The sequence below is a fragment of the Gallinula chloropus genome, assembly GCF_964237585.1.
Source record: "Gallinula chloropus genome assembly, chromosome: Z".
NCBI classification, from domain to species: Eukaryota; Metazoa; Chordata; class Aves; order Gruiformes; family Rallidae; genus Gallinula; species Gallinula chloropus.
This window is the reverse complement of record NC_140089.1, coordinates 77128957-77156045: the sequence shown is the minus strand read 5'-3', so window position 1 is coordinate 77156045 and position 27089 is coordinate 77128957. Positions and strand designations below refer to the sequence as shown.

At 41.6% G+C, this 27089-nt stretch overlaps 1 protein-coding gene across 1 annotated transcript; it reads right to left on the bottom strand.

Annotated features, from left to right (window-relative positions):
• Nucleotides 1–1975: 1975 nt before the first annotated feature.
• Nucleotides 1976–21994, bottom strand: AMACR (alpha-methylacyl-CoA racemase; the record flags this gene model as incomplete). The annotated part of the gene is made up of 5 exons (XM_084278075.1): nt 1976–2774; nt 10317–10503; nt 16413–16573; nt 19131–19274; nt 21745–21994. The coding sequence occupies 5 exons, from the start codon at nt 21992–21994 to the stop codon at nt 2365–2367; spliced, it is 1152 nt and encodes a 383-aa protein (XP_084134201.1). The 3' UTR covers nt 1976–2364.
• Nucleotides 21995–27089: the final 5095 nt, after the last annotated feature.

Below are 27089 nucleotides of genomic sequence, written 5' to 3'. Positions count from 1 at the left end.
CAGGCCCAACTCTCTCAGCCTGTCTTCATAGCAGTGGTGCTTCAGCCCTCTGATCATCTTTGTGTCCCTCCTCTGGACTTGCTCCAACAGCTCCATGTCTTGCCCGTACTGAAGACCTCTGACCTGGATGCAGTACTCCAGGTGGGGTCTCATGAGAGCAGAGGGGCAGAATCCCCTCACTTGACCTTCTGGCAATGCTTCTTTGATGCAGCCTTTTGATGCAAGATATGGTTGGTCTTCTGAGCGGCAAGTACACATTGCAGGTTCAGCTCCAGCTTTTCACACACCAGTACCCCTGGGTCCTTCTCCTCAATCCCTTCACACTGAGGCCATGAGTTTTCATTTTGGCCACAAGCCAGCAGTGTGCCCTGGTGGCTAAGAGTGCCAACGGGATGCTGGGGTGCATCAAAAGGACCGTGGCCAGCAGGTCACAGGAGGTGATCCTCCCCCTCTTCTCTGCCTTGGTCAGGCCCCACCTGTATCCAGTCCTGAGCTCCCTGGTATAAAGAAGACAGGTTTCTCCTGGAGAGAGCCCAGAGGAGGGCTACAAAGGTGATTAAAGGCCTGGAGTATCTCCCCTATGAGGAAAGGCTGAGTGAGCTGGGGCTGTTCAGCCTGGAGAAAAGAAGACTGAGAGGGGATCTGATCAGTGTTTATAAATATCTTAAGTGTGGGGCACAGGGGGAAATGGCCAGCCTCTTCTCTATGCTCTGTGGAGACAGGACAAGGGGCAATGGCTGCAAGTAGGAACACAGGAAGTTGCACACCAAGATGAGGAAGAACTTCTACACAGTGAGGGTGACAGAGCCCTGGGAAAAGCTGCCCAGAGGGGTGTGGAGTCTCCTTCTCTGGAGATATCCAGGACCCATCTGGACGCCTCCGTGTGTGACCTGTCCTAAGGAACCTGCTTTGGCAGGGGGATTGGACCAGATGATCTCTTGAGGTCCCTTCCAACCCCTACAGTTCTGTGACTCTGTGATACCGCAGGTTTCCCCAACCCAAGTTCAGGACCTTGCATCTGGCCTTGTTGAACCTCATGATGTTCACATGGGCCTGAACTTTTCCAGGTCTCCGTGGATGGCATCCTGTGCCTCAGGCATGTCAACCACACCACCGAGCTTGGTGTTGTCTGCAAATTTGCTGAGGGTGCACTTGCTCCCACTGCCTGTGTCACTGATGAAGATACTGAACAGAACCAGTCCCAGTTCTGACCTGAAGGTTAACCCCTGAAGTTAACATGAGGTTTTAAACTGACTCAGCAATTTTTGAGTCAGAACTTACGTTCTCAGGGGATTACACTGGACAATGTTTAGTGTTCTCCAACACACTCACATGCACATGGGACTAAGCAAATGGTCAAATCTTACTGTAAAGTTGTAGAATATTCAGAAATTCACATTAGAGGAACTGAAGACACCTGCTAGTCATTACCTCCTTTGTCAGGACCTAGTGACAATTCTTGTCTAAGCCTTTGTAAGCAATGAACTGGTTTTCAGAAGGGTAAATACTCTGCAAAACTCACAGCTCCTCATATTGTAAATCCTGACGTGTCAGACTAAACAACGCTGTATGAAGACCATTAAAAGGGAGGTTGGTTGGTTGTTAATCTTAAAGGAAATTAAACCCACCATGTAGTAACCATTGTTTAAAACCTGTGCAGCTAAGTTGCCTAACATTTCTACAAAAAGAGTTGAGGGGGTTAAAATTGGAAGCTATTTTATAATAACAAAACTCATTCTGAAGTTATTTTCTGGCAAACTTAAATTTCAAATGTAGTATAATCAGGAGTCTGTGTTGGAAAATGTAGTCAGGCTATGAAACAGAATCACTTTATGACAGTAATTCCACAACAGCACATAAAAAAGTGCCTTATTTTGATCACTGTTTTGGCAGATAAAGCAAATGAATTAATAGAATAAGATACAGAATAATTTCCCTTCTAATCTATAAATCTATAAATAAACCACACAATCACTTGTTTAGGAAGAATATAACTACTTTATGGAAAGTATTGTCTTCATGTAATTACAACATATATTACCAATCAAAGGTGTAGATAAAAATTAGAAGCAACAAGCATTTCACAGGATATGATATTTAAAGAGACATTTTGAGGACTTAGCTGCTTACTATGCAAGTTGTATAGATCTTCAGAACACAATTTTGCTATCATTCTAGACTGCAGACCACTGAGGTATACAAGTGCATAATCCCCACTGTTTTCAATTAAATGTTAAATTTCAATAATTTCAAAAAAAAAGGTTAAAGCTATATTATGCAAACACTTATCATATAATTAAATTTTAATGCATAAAAATTATTGTACCAGCCTGAAAATTTGTCTGATCTGCATAGTTAAAGAGACTATAGATTAGCTTTAGGCTTACTGAATTCTATTACTTTATCAGAATAAAGTTTAGTAATCTCTTGCTTAGTAAATCCATATTCTAGAAGTATCTCTTCAGTGTGTTCTCCTAGAGTAGGATCTCTTTTAAATGATGGAACAGCAGGGGTCCTTGATAGAACAGGAGCAGGTCTAGGACTTATCTCGCCCTCATCATTTTTGATAAAAGAACCTCTTTGTTTGTTATGCTGATGCGAGGCAACATCATCAAAGGACAGAACAGGGGTCACACAGGCGTCGGTGCCATCAAATATGCTGCACCACTCCTCTTGTGTCTTCTGTGCAAATACAGATGCAAATGTCTGCTTCATTTCCAGCCAGTTGGAGTGACTCATCTGACTGGGAAGTTTACCTGAATCTAGCCCAAGACCTGAAAGAAAGAAAAGAGAAGTTTCACATAGTACAGTTTAGATAAAGTGTTGCCCATAATGAAGTGTGTTCCTCAAGAAACTAGTATTTAGCAGCCAGTCCAACACAGCAAAGCACAGTAACTAGAAGTTGCTTCAAACTCGATTAGGGTATCTATGATTGAGCAGGAAAGAGCAGGAGAATAAAATGGCTTGTTACTTGCAATTAGACCACACCCCTCTGGCTAGAGCCTTTTCACTGAGTACATTATTAACACTTTGTAAGAGCTGCAGCTGCCTAGAGATAACATTTTGTCCTGAGAACATTTTCTACAACAGATATTACATTCTCTACCGTGACAGTAGCAACACAAAAGTCTGCTGAACGGGTCTTGGGACTACAGTAACATCAGCATCTCAAAGAAGCTGGAAAATCTGACAGAGCAGCATGTCCAGCAGACTACAGTGTGTCCAACATGACTGGTTACTTCTTTGCCAGAGAGAAGATGGTGTGGGTGGACATACCAGGCTTGAGGTAGCTCAGCTGCAGGTGCCTGCAGGCTGGCTGACCTGCTTCTTGAGTCCCTCAGTCCAAACGGTCTCCAGCAGTGTTTGCAACTCTCCCCTTTTCAGCACACTTCCCGGGTTCCAAGTCTCCACTGCTGCTCTTCTGGAGCAGCTTCTGCTCACTGCACTTTACATCTCTCCTCTGCAGACAGTTTCCCATCTCTGTTTCTGCTATGTACTCCCTAACCTTCCTTTTTCCTACTTCAAGGAGATGTAAGAATTATTACCACTTCTTGTAGGGTTTATCTCAAAAAGGAGGTAACAAAGAACAAAGAGAAAGGCAAATAAACCACACTTCCAAAGTCTATGATACCATATAGAAAACAGAAGTGGTACCTCGAAGGCTATCCAGTTACGTCTTGAAAATCAGAAGCATGGATCAGCTGATAATCACTCATACTGGTTGAGTATCCCTCATTAAATAGAAGCTAACAATGCTTTCCAAATTAACTGGTTATTAATCTTGAAAGTATAATACTATAGATGAACAGTGCTGAAGAACTAGGTGAGGCAAATTCACCTTCCACAATAAGAAAGCTAAGTAACAAGACACTGAGATTCTGTCTCAGTGCATGAGATCTTGACAATTGAAACTTGTTGCATGAGTACTTATTTGCTTATTAATTATAGTTTGGTTTCTAGTAGCCAGTCCAAGATGAACAGAGCTCTCCCATTACCCCATTACACAATTACATTCGAAGACCATGCCTGATGGAAAGTTGGCTCAAGCTAACTGTACATGCTCTAGCAAAACAGAACAATATGCAGAACCTGGAATTTAGTATTACATGCTCATTTTCCACTGACCACTGAATACTTCAACTTTAAATAGCCTGAACCGGCAGCATTTACGCACTACAGCTGCTCATTTTCCAGCCTGTGCTGACCGTTAGCGGGGCACATGGGCAATCGCAGCAGGAGCGACTGAGTCAACAAGGAAACAATTACACAGCACAGAATTGTTTGGGATACCACAGGATGACAGATTTCACCCAACGCAATCAAAGGCAAAGTATCTTTTACACAGAGTCCCTGGCAAAGCAATCACAACTTGTTTCCAAGCCTTTTTTTGCTCAAATTTTCATCTAGGGATTTTTGTTCAGAAAAGCCCAGGAATCTACCCCAGCACAGCTTTCAAATAACGATTTTTGAATAATGAAGAAATTAAGTGTCCTCATAATGGTAGAGCTTTAGGTCTTCTTTAAATGTTACAGCTTTACTGACTTATATCTGCACAGTTATTAATGCAACATACCTAAGTACCTATTTCTACAGACATTCTTGAATAAAAACCAGTAAAATTGGTCACATATTTAAAAAGAGAAAACAGTACAATTCATTAGATAAACAAAGTTGCTTTGGCATATTGGAAATAAAGAGTTTCTTACAGTATTTCATCCATACTATTTTAAAAGTTTACTTAGGATTCCTAGCAGAGCTTTGTTCAGGATTTTCTTGGTTTAACTTGCTGATACTCTTCTCCAAATTGCATGTTCACTAGACTAATTTTGAAGCTATGTTGCCACACCATGACTGAAGAGGACCATCCAGTATGGCAGTCCTTAATTTTGGCCATAACCCCATTGCTCGCTCTCTCTCAATATAACTCATTCTCACTCTGAGAGGGAACTCAACTTCAGAATAGTCCAAGACAGCAGTATATTTTCATTAAATTAGCTATGTAAAGGTTTTTTTCTCTGCTCAAAGTTTCTGAAATGAAGCCATTTTCTAGGAAGTGCTATCTCAGCAAAAGGCTGAGCAGGCTCAGAGTACTACCAGAGCACTGCAAATGCATCCATACCTGTACTTCAAGTCTGCATGTTTAATTACCACAACTGCAAATGTTTTGGTGCAGCAAGAACCAAATGCTCTACAGTACTTGTACAATGTTAAAAGCTTTAAAGCTTATCATAATAAAGAAATTAAAGTAGAATTGAACATTTAGGGTTCCTAAAATGTTATGAGGAAACTGTCCACTTTGCATGTCCTTCATAATGATGTACACTATGTTCTTCACATGCTTCCTGATTTTTTTCTCCTGTTTAAGTACAAGTCATACAACGTATGAGTGTCAGAACAGTATGAATGGAGCACTATCAAATACAAGTTCAGAACTTTAGTGACTGCTCTTCACATCCATGTAAGCTGATACTGAATTGACCTTATGTAACCAGGTTTCACCACTTGATAATGCAGACTGAAACTCTCCCCTGATACACAAAATGTACTGTATTCTGCATGCCTTCTCTAGCCTTGCTATAGCAATACTAAGAACAGAAGTGACTTACCCATCAGTTGAAAGACATTATGCCTCTTTCAGTCCAAACACTGGGATTTACCATTAGTAGTATGTTTCTTACATCAGATTTTTCATAAGATGCACAGTTACTTATTGTCTGACTTTTGTAGCAATGAAATTAATGTAAGCGAAAGTATTACAGCATATTTGTTAAGAGCAAAAAGTCAAAAAAGTACAACTCCTAATAATACAGGTACTACAGTAAAATTTACTGATGTATATTTTATATAGGTTCAGATTTTAATATCTTTTTAAAAAAAACCAGAATTCTATAATGCATAAATGGAAAAATTTAGTATTTCCTGCCAAGCACAATCTACAAAGGCAAAACCCATCTCAAATTAAGATGCTGCATTTTTTTCAACTTATCTAGTTTTCCTCTACAGATCCCTTAAGAACTTTCCTTGCCATGTGATTAACTGCACTCTCATCCAGCACCAACTTCCTACTTCTGCAGGGGAACACTGAAGTGAACCAAAACCAAAAGGAAATTAGCTTCACTTTGGCTAACCAAAATTCTGCTAGCAGTGACAAATGGTTCAGAAATAGTTTTCTGTTCTCAGTGCTGCAATCTTTACATCTCTAGCTCTTACATCTGCAACACCCATATCCTTGTGTTTTCATTATATGGGAGCAGCAAAGTAACCTGCTTTCTGAATAAAGACACAGCCACATGAAGTGTGGTTTGAATAATTTTAGCTGGAACACCACCAAAGTGTTCACCAGCAGAACTGACCAGAATTATGGGGAAAAGCATGAAATAAAATTATGGAAATTTTAACTGGATCATACCATTTTAGAACTATTTCAAAGCAGGGAATGCCTGAAGCAGACAACTCAGCCTAAGTCAAAGCTCCTTGGGTTTGTGAAAGAGCAATACAATTCTCAAAAGCAGCTTTTTCTTCCCTGTAACATTCAAAGGCTTAAATTCTGAACGGACTTTCTGCAATAGATATCCTAAAAAAAGAAAAAATCCCTAAGCCACAAGAAAGATCTGCTGTTCTAGTTAAATACACTGTTGCTTGAGAAAGCTTGCAACCGTAACTACTGAAGGGGATAAATACTCCCTATGTGAAAATCTGAACAATGCATAATATGTACCCAAAATCAGTGAAGACCGCTTTCTTTAAATGTAGTATTATGAAAAAATCTTGAGTTCTGTCTGATAAACAACACACTTTTTTAAAATAAACAAAGATATATTGACTGTAAACAAGCAAAGACTGTGACACAATTGAAGGCAAAAAGCAAAATTTCTTTACAAGGCTAGTCTGAACGATTTTTTAAATATGATATAAACAGGCTGAAACACAGGCACCCCTGTGATTGCAGCTGTCATCTGCTTACAAATGGATGCACCAGTTCTTTATTGTTGCAGTAACTGCTTCTGAAACTTCTGCCTGGCTACTGGATTTATCCATCAGAGGCTTCTTTCTAGGTTAGCTGGCCGGCTGACTGAGGGAAAAGGCTGAGTCTTGCCGTGTAGCAATGATCAATACAAGAAGGCTGGAGAGCCCAGCAAAGGTTCACTGAGAAGAGTGACAAACAAGACCAGGCTCCATTACAGAATTTTTTTTCCTTATGAACAAATACAGATTCCATCCCACTCCTGTAGCTTAGAGATAAGTGCTATTCAACTTAATCTCCAGGGAAGAATAAAGTACTGCAGCCATGAATATTTCAGGCCAGTGTTTGATCACTTTAAAGCAAACATATGACTATTTCCTTTAGTCCTGGTTTTGGCTAGGATAGAGGTAGTGTCCACAAGGAGCCAGGACAAGGGAGCTGAACTGGCCAAGGGTTTTTTCCATACCATGTGACTTTATGCTCCCTATAAAAGGAGGCTAGCTGGGGAGGGGCTGCTCTGCACAGCTCTGGGAGCTCCGAGTATGGAATAAGCATCCTCAGGTAAGTAAAGTGCTCTATGTTATCTCCTGCTTTTTTTATTCTTTTATTAGTGCTGTCCCATCAAACTGTCCTTATCCCAACCCACAAGGTTTGCCTTTGTCTCCCCATTCTCCTTGCAGCCCACTGGAGGTGGAGGTGAGCGACGGGCTGGTGGCACTCAACTGCTGGCTGGGGCTGAACCACGACACCGTTCTATTTAACACAGACATTCTCTCTAGTGACACATATTGGGTTTCCAAACCCCCTAACATCCAGAGCAGGGCTTACATTTTACTGTGACACAATTTTAGATTTACTTTTGTTCTCCAACTCCATTTCTTGCAAGCAACAAAATCTCAAGATACTGTGTAAGAGTAACATTTCAAAGAAGTGCAAAGTGTGGAACAATCAAGTGTTCTTTCTTTTCAAGTATACTTTCTTTTTCAAGATCAAGCAGCTTAGAACTGGAGTTTGCAAACAAGTTCTTCTCAGGCCAGTGAGGGACAAAGCACCAGCTTCTATGGCCAAGAACACAGCTCTTCCAAACTTGACACCTGATCAGGGGGCAGCATACCATGGTGGACATACCAATGTGGATATTCCATGCGATTGCACAGCCCTCTTTAAGCTACACCATTTACAGCCACAGATATGCAAGAACTTCAGGAGCACTACAGGCTGTGAGACAACAAAGCCAAAGTATACAGAACAACATCTCTCTTTGGGATCCAGCTGTAAAAAAGGCACACCTTACAACCCCATACCTTCATTTCACCTGACCTTAATCCTGGAAGTGCAGACCCTGGCACTGACTTGTTTGCACAATGCAATTGATGGGCACTGAATGGGCAGTAGCTGTCTGTGGGAGGAATTTAACCCCAGCAGGCATCACACAGCCACTCACTTGCTCACTCCCCCTGCCCCAGAGGGGTGGGGTTACAGTCGGAAAAGTGAGAAAGAAACTTGTGGGTTGAGATAAAAAGTTTAATAATTAAAAACAAATAATAAGAATTTAAAAACTGTAAGGAAAAGACGGGGAAAACAGTAACAGAGGAGAAAATAAAACCCAAGAAAGACAAAAGACACAAATGAAAACAACTGCTCACCATCAACAGACTGATGCCTGGCCAATCCCAAAGCCGTTCGTCTTCACCAAACAACCCCCCAGCTCTGTATGCTGAGCATGATGCTGCACAGTATGTGATATTTTCTGGGTCAGTTGGGGTCAGCTGTCCCAGCTGTGTCCCCTCCCAACTCCTCATGCCGCCCCACAGCCTACTCACTGGTGGGGTGGGGTGAGGAACAGAAAAGGCCTTGGCTCTGTGACAGCCCCGCTCAGCAGTGACAAAACCATCTCTGCGTTACCAGCACGAAACCAACACACAGCCCCAAACAAGATAATATAAAAAAAATTAACTCTACCCTAGCCAAACCCTGTACATGTATCCACTACAATTCAAGGAATAACAAATGGGGAGAGACTGAACAAGAATAAGAAGCTATTCCACTTCAACCCTTGCTCAGCAAAGATTTACCACATGAAAGTCATGCATGTACAAAAGTGGTTCACTGTAGGTACATCCACTTTAGGTACATCCTTCATTGGTATTCCTTCTACTCATTAAGTAACAGTAGAATTAGATTGAGAACTCTATATATCCTTCATACTCAGAATAATGGAAAGAGAGTAAATACCAAATTCTTTTGTGACTTTTATATTTTCAGAGATTCTGTATGGAAGGCATAGCAGTCTACAAAAGGAGCACAACAGAAGTTACTTTTGACTTAACAGATAGAAAGGTAAGAGCACATTGATCAAAAACCTAAAACGCACAAACAGTTCAAAGGTAAAAAGGCCCCTGCAGATTTCTATTTTAACTACACACACAATTATTTTGCATGACACATTCTATTTTTTCAAACAGGTACATCATATTATATAGTAATATTTAATGTCAGTCAAATGCAAACATTATATCCACAGATAAACACTAAAAGCACTCTGAAATTATGTGGTGGAAATTAATTCATCCTGTTGAACTACTTCCAATCAATATTGGAAGGGGAATCAACTTTTTAAAAAGGGCAGATATTGGCGGGAATAAGGGGGAATGGGCTAAAGCTAAAGGAAGGTAGGTTTAGATTAGATATTAGAGGGAAGTTCTTTACAGAGAGAGTGGTGAGGGGCTGGTACAGGCTGCCCAGAGAGGTGGCGGATGCCCAACCCCTGGGGGTGTTCAAGGCCAGGTTGGATGGGGCCCTGGGCAGCCTTGTGTAGATTCAGGCCTGGAGGTTGGTGGCCCTGCCTGTGGCAGGGGGGTTGGAACTCTGTGATCCTTGGGGTCCCTTCCAACCCAGACCAGTCTATGATTCTATGATTCTCTTCTGAAACAATTTAAATATTTTTATATAAAATACCAGCAAAAATATCTGAAATCCCTTGACATTTTGTTTGCAATACCAAAGAATTAGGTGTCCTTTATTTAAAGTATATTCACAACCTTGAAACAAGAGATTACTAAAAATAGTTTTTTAGTGCTCCAGACACATCACAGAGCTACCATTACTATCATACCAGAAGAAAACCTTAGATTTAAGTGTATTTTCTGAGGGTAAGGTGAAACAGGGATGAAAAATAAGTAAATCGCTAGAAGAGCGTTAACTGAACTGCTAGACAGCTATCCATTTAGTTTCAAGTGTTTGACTTTTACAAAGAAATCAACATAAGCAGTGTCATGGATTGAAATCAAGTATGAAAGAATTCATTCAGTCGTGCTTCACGGATGTGGAACGGCCGCTCCAAGCTACTTACCCTTTAATAACTGGTCATAGAATTGCGGCTCGATGGCACCAACAGCCATGAATTTTCCATCAGAGGTCTTGTAGGTTTCGTAAAAGGGTGCACCACTGTCCAAGAGGTTCTCACCTCGAGGTCTGCTCCAAAGTCCCAAACGTTGAGATTTCCATAGGAAAGAACTTAGGTATGCTATTCCTTCTACCTGCAAGATTTAAGGGAAAGACAACAGCTTCAGTGAGTTAGCTGGCATGTGGCCTTAGCTCTATTATAGCACAAACGGCCAAAAGCTACTACCAGTTCTTCCCTTGTTAAGAATTTTAATGACAAAATCTCTGGTAAGCAGTTAAGTATTTTTGAATTTTTAACTGCTGTATATATTGCCTATATGAAATCATCTTGAAGTAGAGAGTGAGAAGGAGCATAAATGTAATAATGCAGCTTCAGATGAGTAACACGTAGAGTTTGCTTGCTGAAGAAGTTTATAAACATTAGGAATTCACAAAGAGAATGCATGTCATTTTAGGTGATGGAACAAACTTCTTGGCTCTACAGAACATTAAGTATCTGACAGCCATCAAGCCTTCTGAACTTCTGGAAATCAAGATGCTGATACCCGTCCTGTAAGTACCAATTTATCATCTGTACATTAACATATCTGAATGTACTGATTGTAAGAAGACTGCTATTTTTATAAATAAATGAGAAGTAAATAAAAGGTTAAAGCTCTCTCTATATATATACATATATATATTCATCTCTATCCCCAAATTAAACCAAAAACTATTCTCCCACTCTCATCACTGCAGGCGCACAGACATAGCCAGGTAATCTCTGAATAGGCAAGCATAACCCTAGAAAACATGACCAGTTGTTCCAATTTGCTCCTTAAAGTTTGAGCTACAGGAGTAGACACGAAAATTCAGTTTGTTCAGCCTTTCAGTAATTATCAAGCTTGTAGCAGTCTTCCCAAGCAAAATCACATCCTACAGTTTTGCTCACCAGCAGAATCTATTTTCTTCCAAATACATTAGAAAAGCTGTAAAAGAAGATGAGGCAGCTACAGTGTATGGCCAGAAACATTCCAGTGGAACAGAGAAAAATCTCAGCTGTATCACTTGAATATCATTTTAATTTGTGCATTTTCAGCCATGTAAAATTCACCTAATATTATCTCTACAGAAAAGCACAGAGATTGTGTCAAAATAAAAAGCTACTGAATTTTCACATGGAAAGATGAATTAGTTTCTGCCTTTCTAAATAATAATTTAAGACATGCAAATCATTGGAAGTATGTAGTCAGGAAGGCTTCTTCATTTCATGTGCATTACTTGGCCACTTTCTCAGGTACCTACCACAAGGACAAGGATAATACTGTCCTTATTGTCATATGCTCTAGTCAACTGAAAAATAAAACCCAGTATTTTTACTGTACACCTTCACCTATCTGTTTGCAAAATGACTGCAAGGATACCAAATAGTGTTTGCTTAACTAATAGTCTGATCCTGGATTGCTCAAAGTAACAAAATCAGACATTAAAAGCACTGAAAGGAATGATAGATGAGGATAATATGAGAATAAGCTTTAAATGTAAATTAGATTTTGGTGCTGACAGAACTACAATGTGTACATACAGGGCTACTCACCCTGGAAACACTTAAAATAGCACATCTGTTTTGGACTGAAATAGGGATGTTGTGGTTTAGCCCCAGCAAGCAATTAAGTACCATGCTACCTGCCACAACCAGGACAAGGGACTTCAGAAATATCTCTAGCTGGACAGCTGGACTGCTAGCTTCTGCCTGAGGCTCACTGCAATTCAGACACAAGTGAAATAGCGTGTAACAACTGCTCCAAGCCTCCAAAGGCATGCTCAAGTAACAGCACACACACACACACACACACACTAATGTGGTCACTTTCTTTTAAAACATGAAAAGGACAACATGGGGAGACTCCACTTAATCCTAATTGCAGAATGATTACAGTGACAACTATGTTTCACTTAATGGCTTCCTCATGCCAGAAGCATCACCAGTCTCTGAAGCAGGGACAAGAATCCAGAGGCATCACCCTGCTGGGTGACCTGACTGCTCCACAAGCCTTCTGTTCCTTGGCAGACTGGAACAGTTCAAACAAAACCACGAATGAATCCACACCAACCTAATCTTTATCCTCGTGACTAATGAATGCCTGTAGGATGTGGTAGTTTTGGTTTTGAATACCTTCAGGCTTAGAAAAACCTGGAACCCCAGTCTTCTGCTGGACAGTTAAAATGCTCTTGCCATGAGACTATTATGCAAGCGATCATTACCACCACCCTCTCCTGTGGCTGTCTTTTCACAAAGAGTGCTCAGATGCCTACCATCAGCAGAAGGTTTTGTGTCTGCATTTGGAGTGAGCCTAAAGGGTGGCCCTGACTCACACCTCTACTTCAGTTTGGTGCAAGAGTGGATATGTACAGCTGTGCTTACTGTATCATACTGCAGGGTCCCCTCCATATCCTACTCAGCACATGGGAACTACTAGGCTCACTGTTAGATACCTGTGATCCTTATACAGTCAATGAGGAGAGACAGCAACTAACATGGATCAGTTCAGACCAGGCATTTAACTGTTCTGAGGCAGACAGTTGAAACACAGGACATGGTGTCTCCTCTTTACACAGCACATTAACAATTGACACTGTGGATGGATGATGCAAATCTAGTCCTTGGCCTGATCCTCTTCACCCTCTTTTTGTACCAGTTCAGTTTCAGCAACTAGAGGAGATCCTCATATGCATGTTACTGATAATAATAAACAGCACAGTAATGAAAAACAAAATATAAATAACAAATTCTTCTATTGCAAAAATTCAGATCTAAATATAGAATTACTAACCTCAAAGACAAGAAATAATTGTTCAGATCCCTTCAAAAAAACAAACATTGAAATAAAAGAAAACCCCAAACAGTTAGTCAGTAGAACAATCCATGAAGTAAAATGAAATCTTAACAAAAGTAATCCTGAGACTGCAAAGCTGGTAAAAAATAGATTCCTTTTCCCTCTCCTATTGTAGAAAATTCGACTATGTGTCAAGAGTTGTTACCGTATTCAGGCTACCTAAACTGTACAACAATTTAAGTAGCAGCTGTATTAAATAAAAAAGCAGCTGTATTAAATTAAAAAACAAAATGACAGCTGAAATGCTGAAGTATTGTGATTTTAAAAATACCTGCCTCCATAAAGCAAATTTAGATATGAAAGCAGGCTTAACGACCCAGTCTATTTAATGATCCTTGCTGTTGATGATGCATGTATGCTTTTCATCAGCTGTCACACTTAAAGTCTGTTCAAGTGAAAGGAACATAACAAAACACCAGCTAAAGTTCATCCAGTGACACTGGACAAGATTCCATCCATTCCACAGGACACCAGGAACATCAGCAGGGAACTGTACATTCCACAATTATAATGAGAGAATAAAAAAATCATAGAGAGAAGTTTTGAGGGCTTAAAAAAACCCCTAAAACTCTGCAATACATTCCATTCCCAATGAGCCACGGATCTCATTAGGACACTAGCAGTCTTATGTGGATTCCTCTTGCAACAAAGTCAAAGAATTACAGAATGTGTTAGGTTGGAAGGGACACTTAAAAGTCATCTAGGCCAGTAAGCAGAGATGTCTTCACTAGGTCAGGTCACCCAGAGCCCCACTTTCAGGTATTGGAAAGCTGTGATAAGGTCCCCTGGAGCCTTCTCTTTCCCAGGATGAACAAGACTAACTCTCTCAGCATGATTTCATAGGAGAGGTGCTCCAGATCTTTTTGTGGCCCTTCTCTGGATGTGCTTCAACACATCCATGTCCTTCTTGTGTTGAGAGCTCCAACACTGGACACAGTACTCCAGTTGGGGTCACACCAGAGCAGAGGGACAGAACCACCTCTCAATATTCTGGCCACACTTGTTTTGATGCAGCCCAGGATGTGGTTGGCCTTCTGGGCTGCAGATGCACATAGGTGGCTCATGTCCAGCTTCTCATCCCTGAGTACTCCCTTTTCTTCAGGGCTGCTTTCAAGCACATCATCTCCTAACCTGTATGGATAGTGGGGGTTGTCCCGATCCAGGTGCAGGACCCTGCACTTGGCTTTGTTGAACCACATGAGGTGCCCCTGCAACCACCTCTCCAGCCTGTCCAAGTCCCTCTGGCACATTAACCTCACCACTCAGCTTGGTGTCATCAGGAAACTTGCTGTGGGTGCACTCAATCCCAATGTCAAGATCATTAATAAAGTTATTAAAGAGCACCGGTCCCAGCACAGACCCTTGAGGAACTCCACTTGTCACCATCTTCCATCTGGACTTTGAGCCATTGACCAACACCCTCTGGATGTGACAATCCAGCCAATTCCTTGAACTGAACAGTCCACTGAACAGTCCACCCATTAAAACCATATCTCTCCAACTTACGGAGGACTTTCTGGGGGACCGTGACTTAAAGTACTAAGAGTAAAAATAAGGTAATACTCCAAGCTACATGAAGTATCTTGCTAAATATTTGAAGACTCCTCACAATTTTCCACAATTTTTGCTTCACAAATATATACAATACTTTAATTTTCCTTTATACGTCATGTTTTTAGACTTCTGGAATTTTTTTGTTGTGTTTCATGGGCTCCTCCAAATTTATTTTTTTAATGATGGTCAGCATCAGGAATACTGTTTTCCTGAGGCCATATTAATGGTGAATAGGTTAGAAGAATTACTTCAGAAACTTTGCTGTCTCTATTTCCTGTTCATACAGTGTGTGTGTGTTTTACAACAGCATGATATTGTTGACTCATGTTCAGCTTGTGACTACTACAAACCCTCAGACTGCACTTTAGCCAACTGTTCTCATACTTCCTTTGTGCAGCTAATTGTTGCTGCCTAAAAGAGCTACACAGCAGTGATCTCCATGAATTTCAGCCCATTTTTTCCAGGTCATTTCTCCAATCTGAAAAGGTCATTTTCAATTCCAATCTAAGTGTCCAACATACTTGTAGATCTTCCCAGATGCATTATCATCTGTAAATTTACTAAACACAGTTGCTCATAAATCATTCAGCTTATTGGAGAAAACACCAATCTGTAGAACTCCAGTTGGTAAGTTTTTCTTTTTGACCATCAGGTACTAGTAACTATTGTCAAGGTAAAAACATTAGACCAGTTTTGCACTGATCCCACTGAATTTTAATCCAAACCATAATGCTGTGACCTGCTTCTGAGAATGTCGTGTGGACCTGTCAAACACTCAGGTCAAGATAGCTAACACCTCCTGCTGTTCTCCTATCTTCAAGCCTTCTTCAACAGAGGGATTTTCTTCAATTAACGTAATTTTTTCCAATTTCTATTTAAGTTGAAATCATAGCCTTCACTGCATCACAATGGGAGGTAACATTTTAATTTCAACACTCTTTAAAAACAGAAAAAGAGACACTGAGGGAAATAATACAGATTTCAAGGATAAATGCAAACATGTTTCCTCTGAGTCTAAGTGGGTGGCCTTTCAGTGATAAAATGCCACAGTATTCATTATTAAGCTAATTTAGCCTTTCATTTGTTTTACAGCACATTAACACAAGGTGTTAGAAATTGACTTCTTGGCAATTATCCATGGCACTGTAATTATTTGAGGGAACAGTGCTTCTAGTAAGACCTGACCTGTCACAAATTCACAGATAGCAGATAAAACTAATTCAATTCTCTATTTTATTAGCATCATAATTTTTGCTGTTATGCATGATGTTAATTATTACACACCCCACTTCCTTACAGCAAACTTACTCATCAAATACATAGAGCTAATATTTTGTGAAGTAGGCAGACTGGTAAAAGTAAATACAAGAAATGACACAGGGGGAAAGCCACAGTATGTGCCCCATGTCATGAAGATGTTATGGCAACAGTGATATGTGAAAACTGCTTGCAAGTGAAGGAATAGCCATTTTATGAGATTTTTCACTTTCCCAAGTCCTCAATTTTAAACTTTGTGAATATCTTAGATTTCCTTCCTTTTACAGACTTAAAAGTATGAAAAAACCCAAACAAGCAAACCTCAGAAACACTACCTTCCTTAAGATCAAACTTACCATACTTGCATCAATTATCTGCCCTTTGCCAGATTTGGTACGTTCATACAGGGCTGTAACAATGCCCAAGGCGCATATGACACCTCCACCAGCAAAATCAGCCAGAAGATTTACAGGTGCATAAGGGTTTTCACCTTTTCTACCCAGCTTTGACAGCACACCTGGCAGCAGAGCAAATAAAGCAAACAAGTATAAAATTAATTATAAACATTCATTTCTATATTTCTACAATTCAAGTTTCATTCTTTTCAATCTATGCAATGAAAACAAACTTCTATCAAAAGTTTTCTGTTTCTACTTGGCTGCATCTTACTTAGCAAACAGTTGCTCTTTAATTCATAAAATATGTTAAATCATATTAGTGGAGATGCATTTAAGATATTATCAAAGGTTTATCCACAAAACTTTTATTAATTTGGCTAAATAGGGGCAAAATTTAACCAAAAAGCCCTCGTGTAATAATTCTATATTAGTACTTTGTAAATGCATAGAACCTCCCCATAGGAATTCAACAGGCCTTATGAACACATCCAAAAGCAACTTGGTTAAATTACTATTATTTGAATATTTTAAAGTAAAAATGCAGACATAGTCTATAGATGTAAATCTTGAATTAATAATCATAACAGTGGATTTCACACTGAAAACTGCACTTCAGTCCTATCCTCCCTATCAGCTAACTCTAGGAAAAAAATAATTGTGTGTAAGAGAGAACTAAGTAACACAGAAAGGTTACCACTGACTGCATGTAACACAGACAGAGGGAAGCTATGCTTATGCCAGCAGTTATGCAGAACTGAAAGGGGAGAGAGCAAAGGCCAAGCCAGTTTACTTCAGATGGAGCTTTGAACCTGTTAGCATTTCTCTGCCGTCCCGAGCAACCTCTTTACTGCTGCCTTACTCTCTGTAATCTGCTCACAGCAACTGTCTTTGGGCAAGCAAGAAACTCTGCAGCATCTTACCTCTCCAATGCCAGCAGCCTACAGCAGCAGCACATATGGTCAAAATTTCCCAAGAACTGATGCATGATTCTGATGCCCTGTTTAGTTAACTAATGGTTAATACGCTTCCCAAGTGCAAGAAAATGACTGCACAGTATAAAGAAGTGTAGTGCAAGCATAAAGCCCTGTTGCTAAAACCTCACTTGTTAAAAACAGTCTAAAGGTCATCACTGGCACCAGCAGACTACATATTCATTTACATCTGGAGTTTTTAATACAAGCCATTTTTTAGCTAGAGAAAGCCAGAACTCATCAGGAAAATACTGAGGATATGAGATCTCATTTTTGAGGGATGATGCCTCCTAAACACCTTGTCCTATTTCCTTTAAACAAGCAGAAAAAACTTCACTTGTGAAATTTCAAAACAATACAAAAAAAAATTAAGACTAACCAAATGAAATTGGTTATATCAAGTCCAGAGGGAAAAAAAAAAACAAAACCCAAAACCAACAACAAACAAAAAGCCCTTACTTGTTGTTGTAAACTGGAAGTAATACAATCTAAATCTGTGATGGACTATACAGTTTCTTTACTTTCCCTACACTAATAAAAACATTGCAACACTTTGAAATCATCTGAACGTGAAGTCAAAAGTGTTTCAAACAAGGCATCAGTTCTCTACTCTTTCTTATTCTACAACAATCTTCCATAATGAGAGAAGACTGAACCCATCCCCAAAGAAACTTAATTCCACTGCACAGTGAGTCCCCACAGTAGGTACCACTGGTTCACCACAGTTGCAGTGCCTGTGCTCTGGCTCTTTGCTGGGTCATTTCATAAAAGAAATGTTTTATTCAGTGGGGCACCAAGCAGCACTGGGACATTTCCTCTGTCACATGCTGAGAGAAGTAGCACAGACAGAAGCGTGAACAAGAGTAGGTGGGGCCATGCACAATATACTGACTGCTACACCAGAGTTGGGTCATCTTTGTTACTGCACACTTGTAGAATGATGACATTTAAAAACAGCACACTGTCAACAACTCCTTAAAGAAACATACCATTGCCACTTTATGTTTAGGGTACTTTTCTTTCAGTCGGTATCAGTGGAGATTTACAGCAGAAAAGCACAAGAGAACGCTTAGGCTTAGGCTGCCTAGTTTTTCTTCACTCAAAAAAAGCTGCTTGCAAGCATGCAAAACTATCTGCAGGCCTTCTGGGATTAAAAGCATACAGATTTTCTAGGAGAGAGGCCCTGAAGAAAGACAGATGCATAAAACCTTCAGTCCTCTCTTCAAAGATAAAGACTTAATTCAGATTAAAAAGCACAAAGGAAGCAAAATACCATAGAGCCTGACAAGGTATGGTGACCCAGCCTAACCGCTCACCGTTGCTGCCAACATGAACAGCCCGTCCAGCCATGCTTCCTCCTTTCTTCTGCTGACTCCTGTGTTTGCTGGATCCCTTAACGAACTACTTCACCTCAATAACCTGGCATAATAACATCCTCAATTCTCCTGGCCAGTTTTTGATTTGTGAGTTTACAGAGAGGTTAAGCAAGTGCCAGAGCTGACTGGAGAGAAAGGAACAGGGAGAAACACACAGAAGGGGAAGGAAACACTCCTTCACTGACAGAGATGCTGCAGATCTGTTCAGCCATTTCATCAGATTGCACCTTAGGTAATTTGAGCTATTTGCAAATAACCTTTCAACAAATTCTTGAGTCTTGTTTTAAGAAGGGTAAAAACCTTACCTGAGAGGAAATTTTACACCTTACCTGATAAAGCCAAATAATTAATATCATGACCCGCAGACTTGGCATATTTTCCTGTCTGGCCAAATCCAGTAAGTCTAGCATAGATGAGTCTGGGATTGTCCTCTAGAAGGACCTCTGGACCAAGACCAAGTTTTTCCATGACACCTTAAAAAAGCCAAGGGCACAGAATCTTAATTCGTGTTTATTTCTAATAATACTAAAAATGTATATGGCTCAAAGTTAAATTACACAACAACAGAACTGAACTGCAGTTTATGAACTAATATATTCTAATTCAGCATCTATACTACAATGTAAACAGCCAGAATGTTGTAAATTACTAAGATACTGCATACATTTTGCATACAAGCAAATTAAGTGGAAATTAAGCTTCAGGGTCCTTTCTCTTTGTCTTCAGCTTTTTTTTTTCCCTTCCCCAAAAGATTGCAAGACATCTTGCTGTAACCCATGTACTGTTGAGTGAGAAAGCTTCCAAAGGCTTGGCAGAGCCAGGGTGTGGTGAGGTTGTTGCTGGTGAGAAAGAGAGAATTGTTATGTTCTCCATGTTCAAATGATCTGAAATTGCTTCCATCTTGCACTGGAATATCCTTTCCTCACTGTATTAGCTTCCCAGTAACTACCTGAAAGGAGGCTGTGGTGAGCTGGGGGTCAGCTTCTCACAGATAAGTAGCGACAGGAGGAGAGGGAATGGCTGCAAGTTGCACCAGGGGAGGTTCAGGTTAGAAATGACAAGAAATTTCTTCTCAGAAAGAGTGGCTGGGCATTGGAATGGGTTGCCCAGGGAGGTGGTGGAGTCACCATCTCTTGGGGTGTTCAAGGAGAGGTACTTAGAGACATGAGTTAGTGAGTAATAGAGGTGGTAAGGGAATGGTTGGATTAGGTGGTCTTGGAGGTCTTTTCCAACCTTAAAGATTCTGTGAATAAGGAACTTTAAGAAATCAATTAAATGTAGATTTGATCAGCAAGGATTTACAGTAATAAAGGCTAAAATTTTGATTTTGTGGTTCTAGAATTTTTAAATGGTTTTGAAAGATGCAAATTGAAGTTGCAAATAATTATAGATTTATAAATTTATAATTATAGGCTCGGTGCAGCTTGGTCAGACTATGCCCTGCGATAAATACTGCAGGAAGGCACATTTTGGAGGGCAGGAGATAGTATAACTTCAGTGCTTGTCTCGCCCCAGAATAAATTACTGAAACTTTTTGCACATACTAGTCCATAATATTACTACATCTTCAAATTCTTTAAGACCTATTTCTCCTATATTACCTTCTGGGCAGTAGAAAGTGATTAATACTAAGGAGAAAAAAGTTAAATCTGGTAAAGAGCAAGATTTTTCAAAAGTACAAGGGACAACTGGGTGCTCAACAAAACCTGGTGTCACAAAGTAATTTTCAGAAGGTCAATGATACATGTGCATTTAAAGAAGCTCTCCTGCCACTTGAGCCCTCATCTTCTGGCTTCATGCTGGATCACATAGTTTTGCTACATGTCCATAAAAGCTAATGTCTAGTTACAAAACTACTTCAATTTCCAGATTTAAAAAAAAAAAAAGTGGAAGTGTCTAAACAACAACAAAAAAAAACATACCAGGAATTTCCACAATCAGGAGGGAAAAAAAAATACCACTAGGAAATTGGAAACTAGCTACAGTGAAAAAAAATATAATGTCTTAATATTGTTTGCACAGCTTCTGAGGAAAACAACAAATAGTTCTTAAGGTAAAAGACATGACAATCATATGCCCCTGTTCTCAGAATGAAAAGCCTTACAAGTGACACAAGATATATGTCTACTTATAATGTGTGGTACAGCGCTCTATTTCTAAACTGACTGCAAAACCACCAAAACACTTCAGCTAGCTCCTCACTGAAGCATGATCACAGACTCACAGAACAGTTTGCCTTGGGATCTTTAAAGGTCAGCTAGTCCAACCACCCTGCCATGGGCAGGGACATCTTCAGGTCGCTAAAAACCTGTCCAACCTGACCTTGATTATACTCTTCGTAACAGAACAGCAAGGAACAGCGGGGATACTGAAACACCCCATGCGTGAGCATCAGACGAGTGCCTGTGTGTGCTTTCTGAACGAAGAGAGTATGTCAGATCTGCCATCTTCAGAGGAACTGTAACCTCTGATCTGCTACCTCTCCCCCCTATACCAACCTTACAAAAGTGAACTGCATTGTACCAGCAGGCCTGACAACCAGAGCAGGGCTGGCGCCCAAGCCCGCCCATGCATGACTCCCCGGCTCCGCCAGCCTCTGGTGCCACGCAGAACTACTTGCTCAGTGCCTCGGCCCGTGGGGGAGGGCCCTGGCTGTGCACCTTCCCCAGCTGCTTCCCTGTGGTGCTGCAGGGCTGCAGGGCACAGCTCTCGGTCCGTCCCACAGCATTCTTCACGCAGCCACAGGAAATAACCCCCCCGACGCTGCTCACTTCCCACTGTGCGCTCCCAGGGGTCACAGGCGGTACCCGCAGCGCAGCACCCCACCGACCCGCAACTGCCAGGCAGCGGCCTCCCCTGACAGCACGCTGCCTCCGCCGGGCAGTTGGCCCTGTCCCCGGCGCTGCCCTACCCCGGCGCCCCCCAAGGCCGCCCCCGCCTCACCGTGACGGAAGGGCTCGATGAGCACGTCTGTCCTGCGGCAGAGCCGCCTCAGTGCCGCGGCGCCCATTGGTCGCTTGAGGTCGAGCGCCAGGGAACGCTTGCCGCGGCTCTGCACGTCGGTGAAGCCCTCGGAGCGGACAGTCCGGTCCACTCGCACCACCCGGGCCCCAAAGTCGGCGAGGATCATGCCGCAGAGCGGCGCCGGCGCCAGGCCGGCCAGCTCCAGCACTCGCACTCCGCTCAGCGCCATGGTGACTGCCGCCTGCCGAGCGCCGAGACATCGATCCCGGCCGCTGACCTGAAGGGCGCCCCCGCGGTGGCGTTCCGGTGACACGGGCTCCGCGCCCCCGCAGCCAGAGAGCGCCCGGCAGTAGCGGGCTGTGACCCGCCCGCCGCGCCGCCTTTGCTTGGCTTCACTCTCCGGGGCCTAAGAAGGCTCAGCTGGCCCCTCTCCTGTCTTGCCTCCTGATCGTCAGCGGCTGCGTCGTCTTCTTACCCGAGGGTTGCTCCATCCGCCTTCGCAGTGGGGCTTTAGTCGGGAGACAGGCATTTCTTTGCTGCCGGGGATTGGGCAGACAGCAAAGAGCATGAAAACAAATACCTGATTTTAGGAAAAACGCCCCGGCACCAGCCATCGTGTTTTGCAAGGAGGCTAAAGGCAACCAGCCCTGGCATGGCTGGCTCTGGGGCTGCCACAGATGGCCCAAATGCACACACACACACACACACACACACACACACACACACCCCCACCACTCACACACACACCGCTCACACTTAGGGATGTTGGTGGAAGAGTGCATAAAAATTGCTCATTCACCAGATGTGCCTGTAAGCAGAGCTTTCTGAGCCTGCTGCTCTGGCTGTAGCTACCCTTGGAGGGACAGAGCGTACAGGGCTGGGGTAGTGACATCTCTGCAGTCCCTGCTAAAGCTGGCCAGGACAGGGTTGGCATGGCCCTTTATGGGAAGGACACCAGCAGGATTTTAAGTGAGCAAGAAGTTTTTAATCATGATCTTCATGCTCACAGCTCAAGTATGGGGAGTCGATAGCCGTGCCACAAGGGGAAGATGGTCACTATGGAGGCCATTGGCCCAGCAGTCTGTCTGCCATGAGTGTCATGGAGCTTCAGCCAGAAATGCATCGTTTCCCCTGCACAGAGTGTGGGGGCTTGTGCTTTGTTAAATCAGACCTGGTTTAATAAAGCCCACATTCATCCACTGTTGCTCTTGTAATGCAGGCTGCCAGAAGAGCAGCCACGTTTGACTGTAGGCCATTGTCGTTTTGTTTTTTGTTTAGGCTGCTCACAGGGACAGACATACATCCAGGAAAGGAGATGAAATAGGCATTGGATTAATGAAGCTTTTCAGACTTGGGTCCTGTTCCTGCTATTTCAGGTTACCAGGTATGAGACAGAGCAAAGAGGCACTTAAAATAAATTCCACGCTCATTTTATTTATTTCTCTAAGTTAATTGGACTGCAAAAATGTGTAAAGACTGCAAATAGCAAATACAGAATTTGTTCTAACTCTGCAATAACAAATAGAAAAGGCCCATTGCCAGAATACCCTTCATTTTCCAGTTAGACACCTGGTCCTATAATGAGGGCGCTGATTGTACCCACAGCAATCTGCTCACAAGAAATGGCAGAGAGAAGAATACATGCATTTTCATTCAAATGAAGCTTGTTTGTTTTGCTTATTATCCATCTCCCTTAAAGACACTATTTCATACGTAGGTTTGTTTCCACAATTGCCCACACATATGAAGGTTTGTTTCCACAATTCTGATCACACTGTCTTGTGTACAACATGCTTGGCAAATGCAGCTGCTTAATCTCTGCAATTTCTGTAGCATCTCTTTGCCCTTCTGTGTTTTTCTGCTTCTCTGTGAGTCTGGACTCGCACATTACTGTTCACACCATTAGGCATACATCCCATCACACACCAGACAGGAGTCCCACAGTGGATCTATCTTGAGATCAACATATCCCTCTAAGCTAGCAGCGAATCCATGCTGTTTGAGACTCAGGCTCTGACTGTCAGAGATTATAATTTACAGATTTAGAAATGAAAGCTCAGTCTTATCCACAGAAAGTAGTTGCATAAACTGCCTTGTGCCACTTCATTAGAAGTGAAATATTCTATAAATGCTACTATTTGTGAGTTGTTTAGTCACTGGGTGAAGATCTGGCCTTTGCTGCAGTGAGCAAGATTTGCCATTAACTTTCACTGTGTCAGAAATTTGCCCCCTGATACTCTGTAAAAAGTAGGTGAACAAATTACTGATGCCTGTGACAGTGATTTCTGTACTTTGGACCTTTACCCTTGTACCTGAACCAAAATATGCATCTTTTATCTCCTTTGAGCCATAGCTTATGGTATTACTGTGCTTTCATGATTTATATGAAGAGTCTGGCAAGTAAATTTCTATAGTTAATCTTTATATTGGGTAATCAGGAGAAAATAAATGTTTTCCTGCGAGTTTATTATTAACCAATATTGTAGGGGCTGGAAGCTCTAAAGCAGTGTTACTCCCGGATTTTGTTTGCCTGGGTACAGCTGGGCAGCACACACACTGCTGCTTGGCCATCCTGCTGTAATTTATTTCCAGTGAGCCATTTCTGCTGGATAGTCTTGTCCACTGCATTCGTTAAGGAACTGTTTCCATCACCTTGCCCATGAGCCATTTATTTGTGTCTTAGCCATGGCACACATAACTCGTTCTTTATTTTGTGTGCCTTTGATAATGTGCAAAAGTAAACATGAATCATTCTGAGAAGCAGGTCATCTTGGAGCAAAGAAAGCATTGGTCTGAAGTGGTGCAATATATGTAAGATTTTATTTTTAAAAATCATTCTCTTATTTAGATTAAAAGTTGAACAGGAGGCAAATTCCTGCACCTTCAGCTGCAGACCAGTATTTTTCACATGACAGAATGGCACGAACTCTGAATTCCTGAAATTCCAGTCCTTATGGAGTTACAGAATCCGAGACTGATAGAATGGTTTGGTTTGGAAGGGTTCTCAAAAATCATCCATTCCCACCCGCCTGCAATGGGCAGGGACAGTAGCCCAGGCTGCCCAAGGCCCCATCCAACCTGGTCTTGAACACTGCCAGGTAGGGGGCAGCCACAGCTTCTCTGGGCAGCCTGTGCCAGGGCCTCACCACCCTCACAGGGAAGAATTTCTTCCTTATATCTAATCTAAATCTTCCCCTCTTTTAATTTAAAGCCTAACTTTAAACTTTTAAGCCTCAATTTAAAGCCTAAACCCCCTTGTCCTGTCTCTGATAAACAGCCCCTCTCCATCTTTCCCCTAGGCCTCTGAGAGCACTAATGTTCCCCTTTTATACCTAAAGCACTGAAATGCCACAACAAAGTCTTGTTGGGGCTTTCACTTCTCCAGACTGAACAAGCCCAACTCTTGACTTTATTGACTGTTATGAACTTTAGTATCCTGTGAGAGCCTGGAGTGTTTTTCTTTCAAAGAATTGCTAAGAGAAAAATGAACCTCTTTGCAACTTAGAAAATAGTAAAATGAAGGTTGCTGCTGTGAATTCTACTCTTCTTTCTTACATGTGAGTATGCTCTGTTTTCTGTAATGCCTTATTAACTATACATTTGGATGAATTTATTGAATAAAGGTGTTCTGTGCTGTCATATACGGCCTATCCCTTACTCAACAAGCATTATATAATTGCTGCTGGATGAACCAAGAAGTAGCATGTGACTGTATGATGGGAACAACATATTGTGAGGCACATTCACAGGAAACAGGAGCTAAGATGTCAAAGATTATTTTAACATGGGTATTTCCATTCTTGGTGTTGTAATGATGTGATTATTTTAAAACACTTTTTTTGGTGGAATTTCTTAAAAGTCTTCTGGACTGTTTTCAGAGGCATTGAAGGATAAAACTCTATTTGTACAATTTTTCACCAGTTAACACAAGAAATACCTTTATTTAATAAAACTTTGCACCACATGGGTTTTATCATTCTGTGAATGTGTTCTTGGAGAACGCCTTGCCCCATTTCAAATACAGATGGGCAATTCTGAGCCTGTCCCACATTAATCTTTACAGTCTCTCTTCCAAAATGTATGCACTGTTTTCATCGAGTGGTAGAAAAGACTGACCTAGCCTGAATGAGTAATTTTATTTTAGGAAAATAGTTTCTGGAGTTTGTGTCGTTCTTTGTTGGTATCCTAGCACGACCCCAGTGAGGAGCACTGCTATGCACAATTCCCTTTGTTGCCTCAGATTTTTGAATCTGAAGTGATCATTGATTATTTCCTTTGGTTGCTGGAACAGAACTGCAAAATAGAGAAATTTTGCTACTGATTCACCGGAATGAAGAACCATAGGCCACACATCACACTGAGAGCACACCACTCAGTGACACTCAGTGACTCCCTGCTTGTTTTGCCCTTATGTGCTCCTTTTTTCGTTTTTGGTTTGTTTTTTTTTTTTTTTTTGGTTCTAAGCACAAAACATTGTCTTAATAATGTGATCTTATTAGGAAAAAAAAACAATTTTAATAAAAAGCCACACTTTTAATGAGAACTGCTTCAGAAGGCAGTAGGGTGTAATGTAAGAAACTCAATGCAAAATTTCCCAGGGAAGATGAAAGATTGTAGTGAAGTATGTGCTCCTTATTTTCCCTTTAAAAAATACACTTTATTTAAAATCCTCCTTTTGGCTTTTCTGTGGGACTGAGGCTGCAAATTGTTGTCAGCCCAAACTGCTTCCTCTGAATCAATTCATTTACCCTCGGGACACAGACTAGTGCCTGAAACTAAATCCATGGATTTTTTCCTCAAGGATTTCTGATTAAACTGAGTTCCCTTCCTCTTTCATTAAACACCACACATAAAACTGGGACCCAGACCTGAGATGTTTTCCTTCAGTTAGGTTTCATTCTAGGCCATATTTTTCTCACACAGAAGTTGTGTTTAACCTCTGTCAGGGGGTTCCAAGCAGCACCTCTCAAGCAACACACAACCCTATTCTGCAAAATGCAACGCTAACATAGCAGGAGATGGGAGCTGCTACCTTTGCAAGGGTGTAACAGGGACAGACAGCAGACCCTGAGTTTCAGGGGAAGGGAGGACCAAGAGTGGAGGGACCAAGAGTGGGGGGCTGGTGTTCTGCATGGAGCAGAGCTCAACTTGTCTCTGTGTAAGGCAGTGTTTTCTCCTGCTAGGATGCCAGCTGCTGCCACAGAGGCAGAATATCGCCTACCAAACCACAGCTCTGTGGCAGGCAAAGGCTTGCAGCTCTTGCCAACTTTTGGTTAAGTCTGGAAGCTTATAGAGTGGGAAAGAGATAGAGACTCAGCTTCGCA